The sequence below is a fragment of the Colletotrichum jinshuiense genome, chromosome 9, assembly GCF_051148585.1.
Source record: "Colletotrichum jinshuiense chromosome 9, complete sequence".
In the NCBI taxonomy this organism is placed as follows: Eukaryota; Fungi; Ascomycota; class Sordariomycetes; order Glomerellales; family Glomerellaceae; genus Colletotrichum; species Colletotrichum jinshuiense.
In genome coordinates, this window is record NC_139316.1 from 3,929,286 (window position 1) to 3,948,277 (window position 18,992).

Here is an 18,992-nt window from a genome sequence, read left to right on the forward strand (position 1 = left end):
GCTGCCGGGAGAAACCCATTTCATTGTTAGGGTCCCCCCAGTCTCCAGTAACGAATCATATCTTGCCAAAGTTGTCAGCGCGTGGTCATCATGGGGAAATGGATATTGAACCCGCATGGTCGGGCTTTTATCGTCTCCCGTCCAATCTTGTAAGAGGAAGTTTGCCGCGAATCAATGTTGATAACCGTGTAAACAGGAAGCAAATAACAGCTCACTAAGCGGTAAGCGGACTCGGAAGCGTGTAAATCCACGGTGCAACTGCCGACTCACGGATCGTTTTAGATCGGCCAATCGGACTTTGCTCAGCCCCAAATGTCCGACGACCTCCCCTTATACTATCATTATAAAACATCTTATTCTCTCCTAGAATACGGAAGCGTTTCTCGTTGGGTATCAAAATCGACAAGTTGCGATTTGGACCACAATCCTACGACAATAATTTCTCTCAGTAATCTCTCTTTTTAGACAGAATCCAAGGTATGTTCAGTCTTGACCCTCAAACCGGTCGATAATATAGACTAACGCTTTATCCAAGCTTCTTTCAAGATGCTGAACGCAACCTTCTCACACCGAAAAGCGCTGGTAGGGGAGACCGCGAACCCCAAAGATGTACCAAGAAGTGTCTCCCGTACTTCCCAAGACAATGGTCCAGCCGCGAAGTCCGACAAATCTCAGAAGAAGGCTCGCTCCAGCTGGCCAAGCCGTCAGTGGTGGCTCATGGCCATTCCTTCGTTCATCATTGCTACTCACGGGGCAGCCTTCTTTTTCGGCGTTACAGTAGGCGATCCCGAAGTAAAGGCCAGAATCATGGCCTCCCTTGGAGGCGTAATCCACATCGGGGGTTCTCTCATAGCCATGGGGCTTGGGCCTTTTCAGTTTTTACCAGTCCTGCGGCAACAGTACCCTGCAATCCATCGCTGGGTAGGCTGGGTCTATGTCGCCGGTGTTACATTCGGAGGCACGGCTGCATTCATAGTTACGTTCCACAGCCTGGCGTTGACATTTGGAAAGGTCGGGTTTGCTGTCTTGGCTCTTGCATGGCTCGAGACAGCTAGACGGAGCATTGTGGCAATCCGGCAGAACAAAGACGTGAGAAGCCATCAGGCTTGGATGACGAGGAACTTTGCTCTGACATACGCCGCGGTTATGCTGCGTTGGCAATTCCCGTTGATGCTGGTCTTGGGTGTGGAGCTGAGGGTTGCGCTTTCAATCGCCGGATGGGTTTCCTGGATGCCGAACCTGGTGTTTGTTGAATACTGTGTGTTGAGGAAGGGCATCAGCAAATAGGTGGTCTATGTCGGAGGCTGCTATGGCTTTCGGTAACCTTCGCCAGCAAGCTTCCAACGACAGCTCACATCAAGAAATGTCAATTTTGGGTAGTAAATTCGGGGCCGTAAAGACAAGGCCATAAGCAAAGTCTCGCCTGCCTCAAATGACAAAACTCTTCTCTTAACCTTCATCTAATCGATAGGATCTACCTTTTTGATGACCTTGGCTGGGACACCCACTGCAACCGAATAATCGGGAATATCTTTGCTCACAACCGCGCCGGCGCCAATAGTGCAACCCTTGCCAATCGTCACACCGGGCAATACCGTGACATTAGCTCCAATCCAACAGTCGTCGCCGATAGTGATGGGTTCTGCGTATTCGATATTATCCCTCCTTGACTGCAAGCCCGTCTCGTGCGTCGCCGTGATGAGGCTGACGCCAGTGGCGAACATGACTCGGTCGCCAATGGTGACATGGGCGCAGTCGAGAATGACGCAGCTTATGTGGCATTTAATTAGCATTCCTCCTTCTATACCTGACTTGTATACCGATAAAGTCTTTCACGAAAGGCGTTAAGGAGATGGAAAGGGCTGAGTCTTACTTGAAGTTGGCATAAAATCGATCCCCAACGGTGATGTTGCAACCATAATCCACCTGCAAGCTGGGCTCAAGGTAGACGTCCTCCCCCACCTTGCCGAACAGCTCCTTGATTATAGCCATCCTGGTGTTAGAGACATCGTCGGCTGTCGCGTTCTCATCGGGGACATAAGTGTTGAATTTCTGGGCCAGGCGCCGGGCACGGGTCCTAGATTGCAACAGCTCCGGCGCCATACAGCTGTAAAGCATGCCAGAGATCATCTTCTCGTAGTCGTCGCACCATGGCACGCGTTCCAGTGTCTTGGCGTAGGCGATGGCCTTTTCATCTTTCGTCGTGCGGACCGGAGGCACCATGGCGATGGTTGTGGTGATGGCTGGGATGCAAAACAGTGCTAATCGAGGCGGAATACGACGATGAAGTTTCCATTAAATAAACCTGGGATCGCATCATCTTAAATTGGGCGCGAAGATGAGGTGGAAACGGTGTCTTCCGCGCCGATTTGAGCGCTAACCAGGGGTGAGCTGCAGGATGATGCATGACGCTAATCGAGCCTGCTGGGTAAAGTTCCATTTTCGGCAGTTGTCCCAATTAAACTGCGGAAGCCTCCGCAAGCGCCCCTTAAGTCTGTGGTTCCGAGCTGGTGATGCACCAAGCGAGGACTAGGAAAATAAGACGAATTCCCGCAAAATCGGCGGTATGCCCCGCAGGAAGATGAATAATCATGATTCATGCCTTAGATTGGGGCATGTGTATTTCCGAAGATGAACTGCAATTGGGCTGCTGAATACGACAAAGGCAATACGCATCCATCTTGCACACACTTGACAGCTGGCATGTCCGGCGGCTTTAGCCAAGATGAAGCGCCGCACTGAAATCATGCTTTGATCTCCTCCCAAAGGTGTCAACCTCAAACTAGCCAGTTCAACACCCAGTACAGGATGTGGACCGCTGTGACCACCGATTACATCGAACGCAACTTGGTTATACTCGATGAACAATATCTGGCTTTGGCGGGCATACCAGAAGAAACGGCGAATTCGTTGCCGGGTTTTGCAAGGACTCCATGGTGCACCATCTTGATTGGGCGGGGGCGTTGGTGTTGACGAACAGTATGCCGGTAAGACATGCGAACGGAGGCTTGATGACCCAAGCTGATTGTGGGTGAGTTATCCATCACCATTTTCTATTGCCCTTGTCGCCATCACGGACGTAGAAGTCTTGAGCTGAGAGGTCGAACTAGCAGCTGTGAACTAACCGTTTGGGCCAGTCAGTTGGGCAAGCTTGGCGCTGGAAGCTCGTACGCTGCCACTGCCAGCCATGTTGACCAAGTCATGTCAACCCAATCTGAAGAAGGGTCGGCGCAATCATAAAGACAGCCATGGAGGGCATTGCGTTGGAATTTCTCGCGGGAGACCCGACGGAGTAAGAGTAACAACCGATGGTCCTCGGCGTGCCATGTAGCTCCAATGATGATTTTTACGTGATCTTCTTGGTATATCATAAGCTGGAGGGCGACGCCTACGAACGGATATGCCAAGCAGCGTTGGAAACACTCGGCAACCATGAAGCAGTAGCTATGTTGAGTCAAGCCAAGAGGGAAGTCGTCGTTATTAAATACAGATGCCGCATGGCTAGCAACAAACACCTCTTACACATTGCATCCAAAAGCCTAAGGGAGCCACAAAGTAGCAATTAAGTTGAACCAAGAGTCAAAATTTGCTGGCCGAGCCCGAACTCTAAAGCAGGCTTTCTCAGCATCTAGGTGACCGCTCAAGTTTTGGATTTGCTCGTTCTGCAAGTACGGTTACAGACTGCAGTCTGAAACTGTGTATTGAGTACATGATAAATAATATTATCCAGCCTGCAGCAGCAAGACCTTTGTCACTCTTGTATCAATTCCGTCCAAAATATGGTCAGACTTTGGTCCTTTGCTTTCGAGGCGGGCGTCACATCAGCCCAACTACCTATCCTTGAGACAAAAATAAGGAGGCAAAGTGGGCTGGAAGCTAGCTTAGAGAATGTCACAAAACAAATTACGCGGATTTACACATTGGTTGAATAGCGATGGGAGGATTGTAAGCTGCAGATGCCTCTGCTCAAATCAACCACTCAGAGATGCGAGGGTTGATGAGACACAATATGTGGTTGTCGCGTACCGTAATCGCTACCAAATCAGCTGCTTACGTCCAAGCAAGTGCGTGATGAATAATGCTTACTCCGCCACGTTCCTTGCGCCCTGCTTGCCAAGCAAAAAACTGTCGATCGAGGGATCAGCAATGCATGTCAAGCCACATAAACTGCACGCTGAGTTGCTGCATTAGGAAGTACGAAGTCTTTTCAACCCGCCTTATGGATGGTCTGTTGGCTTTAAAAATAGTGATATTGACATCTGCAACATCCGAACCTGGGGCAAACTATGTTTTATTCATCATCCTTTAATGTTGACAAACGTCAAATCGTTCAGTTTGCCATGTAATGCTGCATCACCAGTAAGCCACATCAGTTAGTAAACAGGGCCATATCTGAGGATAAATACCTTCTCCTCCCTCAAGACCTAGTTACACCCCTCCTTTATTTTTCTTGTGTCAGAAATGTTTTCCTTATAGATCAACGCATCAACTAGCACAACCGAAAGTTATACACCATGATGAGCAGCAATTTCAACTCCACGACAATTCCTAATGGTACACCCTGCGAAGTCCTTCGTGTAACGGCGCGATACGGCGGTGCCCAAACTACAATAGATCGTGTCGATCCTGTAACGGGTGCCGAGATACCGTTTTACATCTTGCACAGCAATAAAGAAAACAAAACCGTCGCCGTGCTCCACGCGGACCCCCGGGCGCAGGTTTTAAACCAGGCATTGGGGACTGCAAAATACCACTCGCTCACTTCCAAAATCGACGTCGTCCTCCGTAACGTGCCTATTAAAATGAAAACCAACACGCTGGGCAACATTCATCGCTTCGATCATCAGGGCCAGAGTTACAGCTGGGGAGTTTCCAGTATGAGCGTTTCGGCTAGTACGCTCTACTTCAAGGACGCTGGAGACAACTTGCTGGCGAGGTGGAAGAAGCACCCCGAGGGAAGGATGAGCGGAAGTTCTAGCCCCACATTTGAGGTGTTTGTACCGCCCCAGAGCATCGATATGGATATGGTTATAGTGACGGGTCTGGCGTCTATTGAGTACTGGGAGAAGTACATGAAGGATTCGTATAAAGCGATAGGCCACGCCTTTGGTGCGGCCACTGAATGATGTCGCGTCATCTTCGGGTATAAACATCTAAAACCCTGGCTAAGTTATTGTCGGCTTGTTTCAACTTGGCAATGTTTGATGAGGCTGTATTATTCGTCGTCTAGCATGTCGTTATGTAGTGAATCACTTGACTTGAAGATATTGTATGGGACTTAACCAGATTGAGCCAGTGTCGAGGAACAGAGCAAAGCTGGTCAAGGTTTTCATGGTTTATCAAGCTTGTCTTTTGTTTCTAATTGTCACTGTCAAGGTACGCAGCTATTTGTAATAAATTGATCATTTTTTCCTCAGTCCATGAAGGTATGAAACTATTCCGGGAAATATGAGGTGAGTCAAAGGTTTTTGCTAGTTAACTGTAATGCTGGTCTGCAATGCTGGCGTGCAACCCCGGATACCTCGTTGAAGTATAACGTGTTGTCCCATGAACTCGTTCCAGAGCTGACCAAGTCATTATCATTACCTCATTAACACACGCTTTCTTCCCTATTGTCTCTCCTCTATTGAGCACACGCAGCTTTGTCTTGCTGCTGCTGCGGGCGTGAACCAACTCACCAAGAAGGCAAGAAGGTTCCTTTCTTGCTCATTTCAAGGGTGCACCTTCCTTCCGCTCCACGAACTAGTCTGATTTGTTTTTCCCCATTCAAAACGAATTGGTTTGGGGGCTTTTCCCCCTCTATCTCTCCTAAATCTCTCGATCAACCAACTTTTACACAGGCTCCAAGATCTTTGTCACCCAAAAACCTCGTGTCGGTACCTTCAGCACTTCTGCCCAAGATCTCGGGATTTCAAAATTTTCATTTATTCAACCTTTACCTACTCCCCGCCAACTTCTTTTTCCCTTCAATTTCTCTCGCAATCAAGAACAACACCATGGACGAGTTCTGCGTCCGTCTTCTCTCGTTCTTCGAGCGCGGCGCCGACGGAAAGCCCGGCAAGTGGCCCCATGCCACGCTCTCGGCTGAGGCTATGGCCGGCGCAGGCTTCCGATTCCAGGACAGCCAGACCAAGAGTGGCGACAGCGTCATTTGCGACTTTTGCAAGATTCAAGCCTGGAGGTGGGAGAAGAAGGACGACCCCTTCCTCCAGCACCGGGAGGGCTCGCCCCATTGCGATTATGTGGCCAGCAAGCTGTTCGAGGATCACCATCAAGTCTTTTTGAGGGGGGGAAACGACAAGAAGGAGGCCGCGGAGGCGCCACCCTCGCCTCCCCCCACCCCGATCAAGAAGTCCTACACGCCGCGTCGCCGCCGCCTTGACCGTCCTCCCATCGTCACCGTTTACGATGCGGCGCCTGCTCGAAACGAGGCCCAAGGCTCATCTGGCCAGCAGGTAGAGAGTCTTAGTCCGGTGGAGATCTCTGTCTCAGCCGGCGATACCAATATTGTCATCCGCGTCAGCGAACAGGACAAGAGAGGTGGGTTGGCGTCTCATTCACTCCCTACTCTCAAGGCTGGAAGATGATGCTGACGAGAGCAGCAGGTTGCAAGAGAGCTCGCATTGAATAAGCCTGAATCAGAAAACATGAAGCGGCTCCACACTGGACTATGTCAAGTCTGACATGAAGAATTTACATTGCTCCCACTCCGGCTTTGGTAGGTAGTGGCCTTTTTCAATTGGTCGTCGAACAACGTGAGCTGTGCTAATATTATGGTGAAACAGAAGAGTCTATGAACTTGCTATATTATGAATGATGAACGAATAGCCAAACAACAACATTGGCAAATATTGCGTTCGATTAGGGAACACGGGGGACGGACAGACTGCATAAGTTGGCGGATTCTACGACCCAACGACAACACCATGACGCGAATTCTGTGTCGCTGGGAGACTAGTGATGATCTACCGCTGGCTTCTTTATTCCAGTGTTATACAGACGTACCTGGGACTCGCGCAGTGAGCGTTGGGAGGGGATGATGAAAGATGAGCAGAAGAGTCTAACCTGTTGGCCTTTTTGGCATGATCTTTACCACGGTAACAATTCATTCTACGATCCATGGCAATACAAACATGGCAAATGGGTGTCAGGCTACCGTTCAAAGGTTTTAGGGGGTAACAGGGTGTACTATTCCTGGAAGTCGGGCTCTAGGCCATCTTGTTGTTCCTGGGCATGATAGGTTCTTGTAGGCTCAATACTAAGCCTCGAGATGGGTACAGCCGACTGCACAGTACATTGTATGCTGAAAACGTTTCATTTATTCCCGTACGGATATAGCTATTAGTTCATCGATTCAGGGGACATCCGTTTGACTTACAGAACGGCTGGAACGGAACACTGTGCAAACTACTTAATAACTCATTAGGTAGCAGTCCTTAATTGCACATAACTTGCGCATGGTCAGTGGTAAGAGCCCCCTGGTTATTAGCTTTTGGCTTTCATTCAAAGCGCACTTATATACACTTAGACCAAAGTTAACCATATCAGCAGAAAGATAAGCAGCAAACGTACTGCTAAGATTAGACACAAATTTCTGCTTTAAAGAGAATAGTTGAGGTCACTACACGCTCCACCGAAATACTATCAGAGATACAAAAAATTGAAGGATGAACTGCACTATAGAAAAAGCCAGCGTTGTAGGAATGGTGGCGTTCTGTAGATCGTCTGGGTGGTTGGAAAGCCAATGCGGCGTAAACCAGAGCGTCAGTATGAGTGTAAGCCCAGTCACAACGACAACTGGAATGACGATGACTAAAACGGAACAACGCCGTTCAATATGAATGCCCCAGGCGACGAGGCGCGAATCGGGGGTTTCTTTGAGTAGTTTGGGCAGGGACTGGTTCAGCGCCGTGGAGGTGCCGCACTCGTCGGGGTTGTTGTAGAAATACCAGGCCTCGCCACTGAGGCACGGCAACTCTTTTCCGTCTTCCCACGGCCGAGGGGAGTATTCATAATTCGAATAATCGGTGTCAACCTTTCCGGGATATCGCTCCTTGTCTTTGTGTATGATGACTTGACGGCGCTTAAGGGCCTTCTTGAAGTGAAAACTCTGGAACTAGATATTGTCAGCATCTTTTTTCCGTTTTGTGAAGAGTAGGCTTAGTACTCTGTAGAACTTCAATCCTATAGCTCTTTTCCATTTACCAGATGGAAGAGCGCAGAATGACTTGTAGAGATTGCGAAATGTCGTCTCGTCGTTCTCCCCGAGCTCCGATGTACAGGCTACCGACTCATTTACCGTAACATCGGTAGTGATAAAGACAACCTTCTTGGTTGTCAGGGGTTTCCGGCTATTGCTTTCTTCGGCAGTCTGATTCGTTGGCTGTTGAATTTCTTGGGATTGTCTACTTGCACCGCTGACACCCTCATCTTGCTGTAGGCCCTTGCCAATTGCGCATACATCATTCGTTGTATCAGCCAGTGGGCTTTCTGGCAGTTCAATTCGATGTATTTCTTCATTCTCTGTCCATTGTTGTAAGACATGCATTAGGGTTGTACCCTGAAGGACAACAGTCTCGGGTCTCAGAAATCTCCATCGGGATTCTGTATACGAAGAGCGAAAGCGAGCAAGATTTGGGAATAATTTTTCCGCTAAAGATGTCGGAATATGGTCGTAAAACCTCCCCGCCTTCTTAAGTCGCGTGGCATAGGGGATGGAGTAGACTCTCGTGTATCCTGGTTTGAGCTCGGCTTCTGGTTCGGTCAATGGCCACCATGATAACTGAGAGCCTGCAACGGTTTCGATGCTTCTTTTCCATGAATCTTGAAGAAGAGAGAAAATTCTCCAAGAAGAGCAGACAGTATAATCAAACTCGGCCATCTGGCTGTCCAGGGGTGCCAATGTCGTAAGAGCTATGTTTCCTGCAGGCGATGGCTGGTTGGCCAATCTCAAGGTTTGTTGCGCCGCACGTTGAGTTTCTTGTGACAGCTGAGTTTGGTGGTTATCTGGCGAAGAGGTGAAGGACACGGAGATCTGAGGCGGTTGGGGATGCTGTGGCTCATCCTCGTCCTTGGGGCTTGAAGTGCCGTCAACCGGCATTACGTGAAGTGGTTTGATCTCTTGCGCTACTGTCGTAGACCCTTGTTGCTCTCCCGTGATAGGTGGGGGGAGTATCTTCAACTCATTGGTTTTACCGCTATATTGCTGTTGGGATCCTCGGGTGGTTTGATCGACGGACGGCATGCCCATCACGTTTTGAGCGGTTGGCTGAGCAAAACTAGGAACGCAGAAGGGTTCACTGGTGATTTCTGATCCGTGGAAGGGAGACTGTGAGTTATACGAGACTGGTGCTTGGAGGTCGTACTGGTTCTCGTTGGCCTTGCCTTTTCCCACAAGCTCATCATGTACCGTTGATACGCCCATATGGTTCAGTTGGTGCAATCCTAGAACGTTATGATCGAGGGTGGGAAAAGGCTTAGTCCCCTGGATGATAGACTCGTGCTGCTGCTGAGTTTCCATGCGTTTGGCATTGTGATACAGTTGATTGAATATTGTATTTCCTTGGCCAATAGACTGCATGCCAATCGTGTTCTGAGCTATGGGCTGAGCGATGCCCGGGTATTGAGGCGAGAACTTGTGATCATGAAATGGAGCATTTCGCTTGACACCCAGGTATGGAAAATCCACATTCTGATACGGTCCGTTGCTATTGAGCACCATAGACTGAGGCTGATATAACGATGGGGGCCCGTAGTTGGGCTGAGATGGTGCGCCTATCATAGCCGAGGGCGCTTGTGCATTGAAAGGAGCCCTGGACGGAGGAGCCCTGGACGGAGGATCCGGCACAGGACTGATGATTGTGTCCGGCTCTAGCTCCTCCGCGGCAACTAGGCCTACAACAGGCAAACTGATGTTGTTCATGTGATTGGCCAAGTGAGCCGTCAGTTTCTTCCAGGTCGGGAACTGCTTCCCGCAGAATCGGCAAGGCTCTTCCTCCGGCCTCTTGCTTGTTTCGTGATGACATTCTTCTACTTTTTGCCATGTGGCGTCGATGCCGCCAGCTTCCTTGATAGCGACCTTGGTCTTGATTTTAGGTTCAATAAACTTGTGCTCACGCACGAGATGCTGTAAGAAATTGTCTAGGCGGTAGCACGTGTGCCGGCAATCCTTCATTTCACAGGTCCACCACTCTAAACGGCGATGGGTTTCATTCTCGTGGCGTATCCAGTCAGTTTTACGCTTAAACATCTTGGGGTAGCGGCAAATATCCCAAGTGCAGGTAATCGGCTGTACATCTTCGCAGACATGCTTTGTCCAGTCGGAGGGCTTATCAGGTTTCCTCAAAGTAAAACATATTGGGCACTCAAACTCCGCAGGGAGGGATTGTATAATTGGTGATGGAATGACCTGAGTGGATTGTTCCTTTGTAATGGAACCCTCGGAAGGAGTTGAGTCAAGGCCGGTTGACAACGGGCTAGTATTTTGTAAATTACCCTCATGGTCAAGCAGAACGGAATGCCCGCCGCGTGCTTGACAGAGGGATCCACAAGGGCAATCTGGACCAAGCCTAAGATGCTTTAGTTTAGCTTTAAGCAGATTATTATAGCGAACAGCTTGCTGATGGGCAATTCGATCGACAAGGTAGGCATTGGCCTTTGGCATATCCGGGTTGAGGCGAAGAATATGCTGCCGGAAGCCTGCAAGGTTTGGCGACAGCTTGCTGGATTCTGCATCCGTATCACCATGCTCCTGCGGGTCATCCTTATCATTATCACCGTGGCCCAGATCGTCGCTTTTTGAGTTACCCTTTGCAATAACAGCAACAAGCTGCCCGCCAGTCTTATTCCCCGTGTTACCAGGGTTTGAATGAGCGTCGGTGCCGCTCGTCCTTGGAATGCTTGGGTTTCGAATGTCCTGATTGAAGCTGTCGGACCGGTGACCCGGGGCCAGAGAGGAGAGCATGTCAGCTTCCGTGTCGCCGATGCCAACGCCGAAGAAATTGCCTTCAGAAGTATTACTGAAATCGCTCGACTGATACGGGCCCAAGCCCGAGTCGGAATTTCCTGTTGATACGCCCAAGGCGGGCGAAACCGAACTGCTCTGGTGCTGCGACGAGAGCGAGGTATCGTTCGGGTCAAATGATGTGACACTCGACCGTCGTCGGTTTGCATTTGGCGGAGTAGCCTTGCGTGGTTCAGCGTAAGTTGAAGCCATGGCGATGCGAGGCATAAGCCGAGATGGGAGATTGTGGCCGGGGCCTATCGAAATCGTCGGCCCGTTTTAGTATTAGCCAGGCGACTAGGTTACCAAAGCCGAGATATTGAATTGTTCCCAATATTCAAATGATGCCAGACTCTTCCATGCTTTGGCCTGCGATGGCTGAGTGGGAGGCGACAGGCTGGGACTGAAGGTGTCGGTAGGCGAAGTGATCGAAATCAGGCTGCGGGAGGCGGTCTGTCTTGAGGCTTTAGGTAGGTATGGAGAGGCACGAGGCAGAAAAGGGTGGCGCAATACCAAGTGGCGAGTTTGTTCCTGGGAGGAGGAGATGTGGTCGGTGGCAGGCTAGGTAGAAGCCACAAGTTTGTATGTTCCAAGTTGGCGAGGTCGGCGGCTCAGCAGCATGGGTGCATGGATGCTCAACGGATGCTTACAAACTATGATGCCAAGTAACAGTTAAGAATGATGAGCGGCCAATTGGATGGTGACAGGCATACAGACCAATTATGAGCGAGAACAGGTTGGAGGATGACGGGCTCAAACTAAGTAAGATCAGAACAGCATACCTACCCCCCTGTCAAACGTTCGCTCGATTACAACTCGCTGTTGTTGAACACGGAGAAAGGAACCGTGAAAAAAATGAAAAAAACAGAGGCCACCAACGATGTACTTTACCATGAGACCATCCCGCTTACAGATTCATTTGGATTACCAAGGACTAAGGGTAGAGGCCTGGCACAATCTACTTACTACAGTCGCGCGACCTTAGAGCGACTTGTAATACAGCCGCAATTGAACGAAATGATGGCCGGCATACACTGGCATCGGTGCTCTCAGCAAAATTATCGACAATTGATAGAAGCCAAAGACCTTGTAATGCAGGTTGCAAAGCTGATCATTGAGAACGCCATGGGAAAGGAGAATACACGTCGCTTGCTGTGACTCCTTTCAAGAATTTAGATGGTAAGGCGAGCTTCGGAAAGTGTGAGAGGAATGCACCAGACGATGTGAAATTCCCAAGAACCGGTCATTTATTCCCCAGGTATTCTTTTACTCAGAGTCCAGTAATAGTTCATGTAGATACCCAGTATAGATGTGCGCGACGTAACACTCAGGAATTGGAGGGAAAACGGGGCGAGAAACGAGAAAGAACAGCTATTTCAGGGTACTGATCTATCTCTTGACGTGGTCCCTTAACCTAGCCACCTGATTCTGGAATACATTTTACGTGTAATTACATTATGTATATATATATTCCGTTAAAGCCCATCAACGCCACATGTGCATCAATAAAGCTTACCCTCGCAACTATGTGTAGATAGAAGATATGGAATATTAGAAACAGGGATTTCTGGCTATCCCGGACAGAAATGAACTACCTACTACTTGTAGGTGGCAGCCACTACTGTCTTATTCTATGCTGACTTCTGCAAAGAAGAACCGGATGCCGTCGGGCTTGTCGAAGCTAGTGAAGTGACATATAGCGATGGCGGTGCGCGACGGCAGTTGATTATGGCGGATCCGTGATAAGCAGCCACATTAGGAGCAAACCTGGGACATGGCAGGCTCGATTCGAAGCTCTTGGTGAACAGTGACTTAGTGGGGCGTTGCTAATGTTTTTGGATGCTGCGGCCCTAAAACCTTTATCCGTGCTTCCAAAACCCTTTCATACATTTCTTTAGCTTCGGCATGTTTTCCTAGACTGTATAGTGCATTTGCCAAGTTATTCATGCCCCCTAAGGTCTCTGGGTGTTGTGGTCCGAGAACTTCGATTTGTAGATTTAGCACTTGACGATAGACCTTCTCGGCTCGACCAGTCTGTCTTTGGGAAAACAAGATGTCACCCAGGTTACCCAGAGTCAGTATTGTGTTCGGATGCTTTACTCCTAGCAATTCCGTTTGGACTTCGAGAGCTTCACGGTTAAGGCTATAAGCCTCGTCGTATTTTGCTTGATGTAGAAGTGCATCGGCTAACCATCGTTTGGTTATGCACGTGTGTGGGTGGCGGTTCCCTAAAACTTTTAAACGGAGATATAACACTCGTCTGTGAGTTTTTTCCGCATCCGCATAATTTCCTAGGTCTCCCTGAGCACCACCGAGACAGCTCATGGTCGCCAAAGTACCTGGGTATTCTTCCCCCATCACCCTCAACCGAGTTTTGAGTAAGTTTCTGTGCATCTCCTCGGCTTCTTTGTATCTCCCCTGCTGACTTAATGTTTGGGCGAGATAGCCAGTCGTTGTTAATGTGTTTGGATGCTCGGGGTGTAAAACCTCTTTCTGTAGTTTGAGTGCATCTCGATGCACCTGCTCCGCTTCAACATATTTCCCACCATCATACATGGCCTGGGCGAGATAGTTCATACTTCTTCCTACTTCAGGGTCTTTTGGGCCCAACACCTTTTTTCTAAGTTCCAGGATCTTTCGGTGCTGGGATTCGGCTTGTATGTGCTTGCCTTGGTGGTTCAGGGCCTCGGCCATACCGAACATGTTTCTTAAAGTATCCCGATTCTCTAAGCCAGAGGCTTTGATCCGTAGCTCTAGAGCTCTTTCGTAGACTTGATATGCCTCGCTGTACTCGCCGTTGCTGTAAAGACATTTGCCTAATTTCTCTGCCAATACAACAACTTGTAACCCGCCCTCGGAAGCTATGGCCGAGTTCAAGAGGTATTTTGCGTGAGGTAAGTATGCGGTCCATGTTGTCCTATTCTCGTGTCCGCCGTCTGGAAGAAGCTCTACGAGCCTCAAAACTGCGCTGCTTGTCCACATCTGCAGTTTTTTTTCGTTTCTCAGCCAATTCCTCGTAGCCAGGTGTACAAGTGGGTGCATGTCAAAGCTAGGACCATCTTGACGTTTCCTGATAAATGAGTATGCCTTGAGTGCACCAACAGCTTCCAGACTTTGTTTCTTCGATGGCGCCGGTTGGAGGAGCGATTGGGAGATATTATTATTGGACAAGCAGGCCATGAAGGAGAGATAACTAATTGCCATGGGATTTGTGCGAGTAAGTTGGCTCAGGGAGACCAACCATGTTGTTGCTATCGAGTTTTTCGTCGTCTTGTATCTGCCGTGAACTTCAAAATCTTCGCTCAAGACTTTCATCACTTCTGTTTCGCTGTCGTTGTACAAACTTGTGTATTCATCAATGGTCGTGTCATTTTCGTTGATGTAAGCCGCCGCCTGAATTATTGCTAAAGGCAAAAATCCAAGAAGTCGAAGAAGCTCTTCGGCAGCATCGACATCTGAGAGTATCTCTTGCCGCAACAGTGATTTCCCCAGTAGCTTGTTGGCATCTTCTGGTCCCATTATCTCTAGTAAAATGATGTTATTGGCGGCTTGCTTGACGGCTACCTTGCGATTTCGTGTAGTAAGAAGTGTAGACCCATGGAGACTAAATGGGATGTAGTCTATCAAGGCCGGTGCTATAGGTTCAATGTCAGTTGGCTGCCGAAAAACCATGTTGATGTCATCCGCATTGTCAACTATCATCAGCCATGGGCCTATTCTTTCGTTGTCACACAGCGCATCTTTGACAAGTTGCTTGATGTCTGCGCCATTCGCATCTATGCCCTGTATGTTGAGCATACGGCCAATTTGTTTGTAGGCTTGTTCGAACGCTAAATGGTCCGTGGCTGGAACCCAGAAGATAGAGCAGTTTGGATTTTGTTCCTTTGTGCAGTAAGCAAACTCAAGGGCAATTTGGGTTTTCCCCACGCCGCCAAGCCCAAATACAGCCATATTATGGCTAGTGTCCTGTGATGTTGACCATTGTCGTAGGGTGGAAAGCTCCTGCTCCCGTCCGACAAAAGATCTGTTTCTAGAGAAGGGTACAATCCAGTAGGGCCCTGTGTTTGGCAGCACGATGTTAGTAATGAGACCATGACTGGGTTAGAAGAATGGATTATGCCGGTCATATGTTTGCCGCGGCTCTTCTCATGGACTGTTTTCTCACACGTAGAACGTACCTGGAAATCGGCTCTGTATAGTAACAAGTTGATCCGGGATACCTGGTGAAGCCGACTGTGTTTCTTGGAAACCATGTTTTTCAAGGATGGCCGTTGGCAATGTGGTGATGAGTTCTTTCGTGTAGGCTGCCGCGACCGCAGCAGCGTATTCCTGCCAATCTTTGTTTTTATGGGCATCTGCATAGTCGCATATCCCTCGTATGACAACACATGGAAACTCATTCATCAAACCTGCAGCCTCCATTTCAATACACAATACACCACCCAGGCTGGCGCTGATCGCATCTCGGCGTCGGCCACTTTTTATCACTTGATTACCCGATGCGATCAACCCATAATGAATCTTGATGGATTCGTGAGGTTGTCTTGGCGGTCTTTTGACTTCTTTCCACCCTTCGAATGGTTCTGGATCCTCAGGCTCCGGCTCATACAGAATGTCGGAATAGGTTTCTTGACGAGTGAATTGAGGGGACAGATTAGGATGGCGTTTCACCATCTCCGATAGGTAAAATTCAATCTTGTTACCCCGTATCTGGTGCAACGATCTCAACTTCGAAATTGTCGTCTTTAATACCGGTGGTGGCCCATTTAGCGATCCTGTTCGCACCCATCCGCCATCCTTGGTATTCTTTCCCATATCATGCTGTACAACGCCGCCGAACCCGTTAGTTGGTACGCTAATAACGACATCGCCGAGTCTGATATCATGCTCCTTGCTTGGAACACCACCTCCAATGCCCACCATGAGCCCTATCTTCAAATTGGGGAAGGTGGCTAGCATTCTGATGACCACGGCAGAGGCTGGGTGGCTTCCAATGTCTCCACTTGGCAAGCTAGCGATGACTATGTTGAACTCTCCTATAGAACCCAGGCAGTAGTTGTTATAATCTGATGCTGGCTGGGGGAGATTATCATGAGTTGTATCAAGCATCGCCATTGCCGCCGTCATCTCTTTAGGCAAGGCGCAGATCCAGCCGATCGTGTAAGCGCCATGGTCGAAGTGCGAGATAGACATGTTTATCCTGAAGGAAGACAGACAGGATTGACTTTTGATAGCAAGGCTGAAAATCGCGTCATGGTAAAGTAAGAAGATGAGGGGGTACAGAAGTGTTGGCGCCTAATAGGCATTTCACCTGTACACGTGGACTATCTGCATATATAGCGAATCAGGTGCCTAGGAAATGAGGAGCTCTGAGCTGTTGCTGACGACCCCGCAATCAGGCTGGCATAGTGCAGTTTTGCGATGATTTCCATCAACGAGCATCCTCATTTTATACATTAGAATTAACCCAGGAACTAACAGAGTCTTGGTTCAATATGGAAGAAACACCAAACATCTTAAATAGCTCCAAACCAGACCAGCCGTCACTAAAGACGGGCTTGATCAACCCAATCGGGTATTCGACCAATCCACCTCCTTCTAACCGACCCGTTCGCATCTTTGTCCATGGTGTCTTTGACTTGTTCCACACAGGGTATTCATTTCCCCTTGAAAAAGTGCTGCTTTAGCTAAGAGATACTTTAGACACGTCCAGTTTCTTGAAATAGCCAAAACCGTTTTCCCCAATACACACGTCATCGTAGGGGTCACTACCGACACAGACACCATTCGCGTTAAGGGCTTGACGGTAATTTCTGCAGCTGACCGCGCACAAGTTGTCAGAGGATGCAAATACGTCGACGAGGTCATCCAAAATTGTGACCCAGTCTTGACGCCTGAGTTTATGAATGAGCACCGCATTGACTACTTTGCTCATGCCGATACAACCGATGGCCCGAGGGAGCCGGATCCATACAGATTTATCAAGGAGCAGGGCAAGTTTTTGGTTATTCCGAGGGTCAAGGAATGGGGTTCTACAACGGAAATTATCTCGCGCGTCATTCGGAATCGGGATGAGTATGTGTTCCGGCAATTGAAGAATGGGGCTTTACGGGCAGATATGAATGTTTCTTGGCTGAAATTCCAGTGGATTAAAATGCGTGTATGCCTTTCCTAGGCGTCCTTGGTGCATAGGTGCCAGAAGAAAAGCCATAGCGGCATGCTCCCTATCTATATCTTCAGTCTTATTGTGTAAACGGTACCCCTTGGTTTTCAGGATAGAGAGAGGCAGCCTAACAGCACTGAACCAACCTATAAGGAGGCATATATGTGACAGTTTAAATGCATAATCCGATACACAATAATTACTGCGATGACACCAACAGATAGCCAGCCCAGTCGCGCCACCTAGATGGTCTGTGCGTCGCATAGAGCGGTTAAAACAACCCGCGCCAACGGAGACTGGACTTAACTGGATAGGTGGACAGGAGTGGTCATTTAGGCAGCAATCTCACTATGACGAAGACATTGTTAAATCAAGTGACCCCATTGTATTTAATACCTAGCTTGTTGTGCGCTATCCCTCTATCGCTCTGACGGAAATGTTTGTAGCTCGTCAAGTCAGTTAATTTCCAATCAGTGTTCGAAATTTGTATAGATTTTGATAGCAATGGAACTACCCGTGACTTGGACACTCCATCGTTCTGGGGGCTTTGTCCTTGTGGGTCGTTGCATGGGACCAGAATCGATCCTCAACTGTGTTAATGCGCAACAGAACATAAAGATTGCGGCGATTGATCTAGTATGCAAGTTGATTTTCATCACGTTCTTAACTAACAAGTCTTTACCAGAACAAAACTCTTATCATGTCCAAATCGGGAACTTTGCACGGAAATGACGAGACGGATTGGCGATGGTGGCACGAAAGCGTACCTGCCAAGTTGCGAGCCCTTGCACTCAAGCATTACACAGTTATCATTTCTTCCAATCAAGGGCGGTTGACTGAATTCGATGGAAGTGAGGCACCCGAAGCCGGCCCTTTTAAAAGGAAGATGGAGCTTATCATGCGCGACTTACAAGTCCCCGTTACCTTGTTTGTGGCATGTGCGAATGACATTTACCGAAAGCCTAGGCAAGGGTTGTGGTCGATCATTCCAAAGCTAACAGGAAATGAAGGCTGCAGCATAGACAAGACAAATTCTTTCGTTGTTGGTGACGCCGCTGGTCGCCCAAGTGACTTCTCAGACTCGGATGTACACTGGGCAATGAATGCCGGAATTCCATTTTACACCCCTGAAGCGTTCTTTTTAGGGGAGGCCCCGGAATCCATAGGTCATAAATTTCATCCCGAGTGGCATCTAAATGGTAATGAGGAGGGAGAAGGTAGTGGTAAGCACAGCTAACATGTCTTCGCAAGTGGACAAGACTAATGACTATTCCTATAGTAGATATCCTGCAGCTTCCATTTACATCGATGGTCATCCTTGTTGGTCTTCCTGGCGCAGGAAAGACTACGTTCTATCGCCGCGCCCTTCAAGCTCGTGGATTTACAAGACGAGACGCACGCTCATATGATTCTCGGCAATCTTTCATCCTTTCCGTCGACGAAGTGGTGACGCAAGGAATTCCGGTGAGTTCTGTATCAGCATACGATGGCTGCTAGTGTTAACCAACTTCAGGTTGTAATCGGTTTGTAGCTCAACTGACCCAGGCATCAGCGCCTTTTCCTGACGAGAATAGACGATTTGAATCTCGATATTGAATCTCGAATGACATGGATATCAATGGCTTCAAAACATGGAGTTACAGCTGATGCGATTCTTTTCACGTCGTCGACTGATTTATGTCTTCACAATGATACAGTTCGAGCACTTGGCGGTCCTTTGGTGCGTATGATTATCCTGTCGTTGATTATTGTTCAATGACATTAACTAACGAATTTTGAAATGAGATGAACCAGGAGCAACGTCCTGTATACCCTCGCTTGCACTTT

General features: G+C 48.6%; 5 protein-coding genes across 5 annotated transcripts; 4 read left to right on the plus strand and 1 right to left on the minus strand.

The window, feature by feature from the left end:
- Nucleotides 1-546: 546 nt before the first annotated feature.
- Nucleotides 547-1,287, plus strand: EsH8_IX_001032 (DUF2306 domain-containing protein; the record flags this gene model as incomplete). Its single annotated transcript, XM_083267368.1, has 1 exon — nt 547-1,287. One exon carries the CDS (start codon nt 547-549, stop codon nt 1,285-1,287), a length of 741 nt encoding a protein of 246 aa, XP_083130933.1.
- A 173-nt stretch (nt 1,288-1,460) lies between these two features.
- EsH8_IX_001033 (sugar O-acetyltransferase) lies at nt 1,461-2,223 on the minus strand (the record flags this gene model as incomplete). The annotated part of the gene is made up of 2 exons (XM_083267369.1): nt 1,461-1,770; nt 1,874-2,223. 2 exons carry the CDS (start codon nt 2,221-2,223, stop codon nt 1,461-1,463), a joined length of 660 nt encoding a protein of 219 aa, XP_083130934.1.
- A 2,291-nt stretch (nt 2,224-4,514) lies between these two features.
- EsH8_IX_001034 (uncharacterized protein) lies at nt 4,515-5,126 on the plus strand (the record flags this gene model as incomplete). Its single annotated transcript, XM_083267370.1, has 1 exon — nt 4,515-5,126. One exon carries the CDS (start codon nt 4,515-4,517, stop codon nt 5,124-5,126), a length of 612 nt encoding a protein of 203 aa, XP_083130935.1.
- An 870-nt stretch (nt 5,127-5,996) lies between these two features.
- EsH8_IX_001035 (uncharacterized protein) lies at nt 5,997-6,587 on the plus strand (the record flags this gene model as incomplete). Its single annotated transcript, XM_083267371.1, has 1 exon — nt 5,997-6,587. One exon carries the CDS (start codon nt 5,997-5,999, stop codon nt 6,585-6,587), a length of 591 nt encoding a protein of 196 aa, XP_083130936.1.
- Nucleotides 6,588-17,669: 11,082 nt separating this feature from the next.
- Nucleotides 17,670-18,662, plus strand: EsH8_IX_001036 (polynucleotide 3'-phosphatase domain-containing protein; the record flags this gene model as incomplete). The annotated part of the gene is made up of 3 exons (XM_083267372.1): nt 17,670-17,801; nt 17,851-18,388; nt 18,448-18,662. The coding sequence occupies 3 exons, from the start codon at nt 17,670-17,672 to the stop codon at nt 18,660-18,662; spliced, it is 885 nt and encodes a 294-aa protein (XP_083130937.1).
- Between the last annotated feature and the right edge of the window lie 330 nt (nt 18,663-18,992).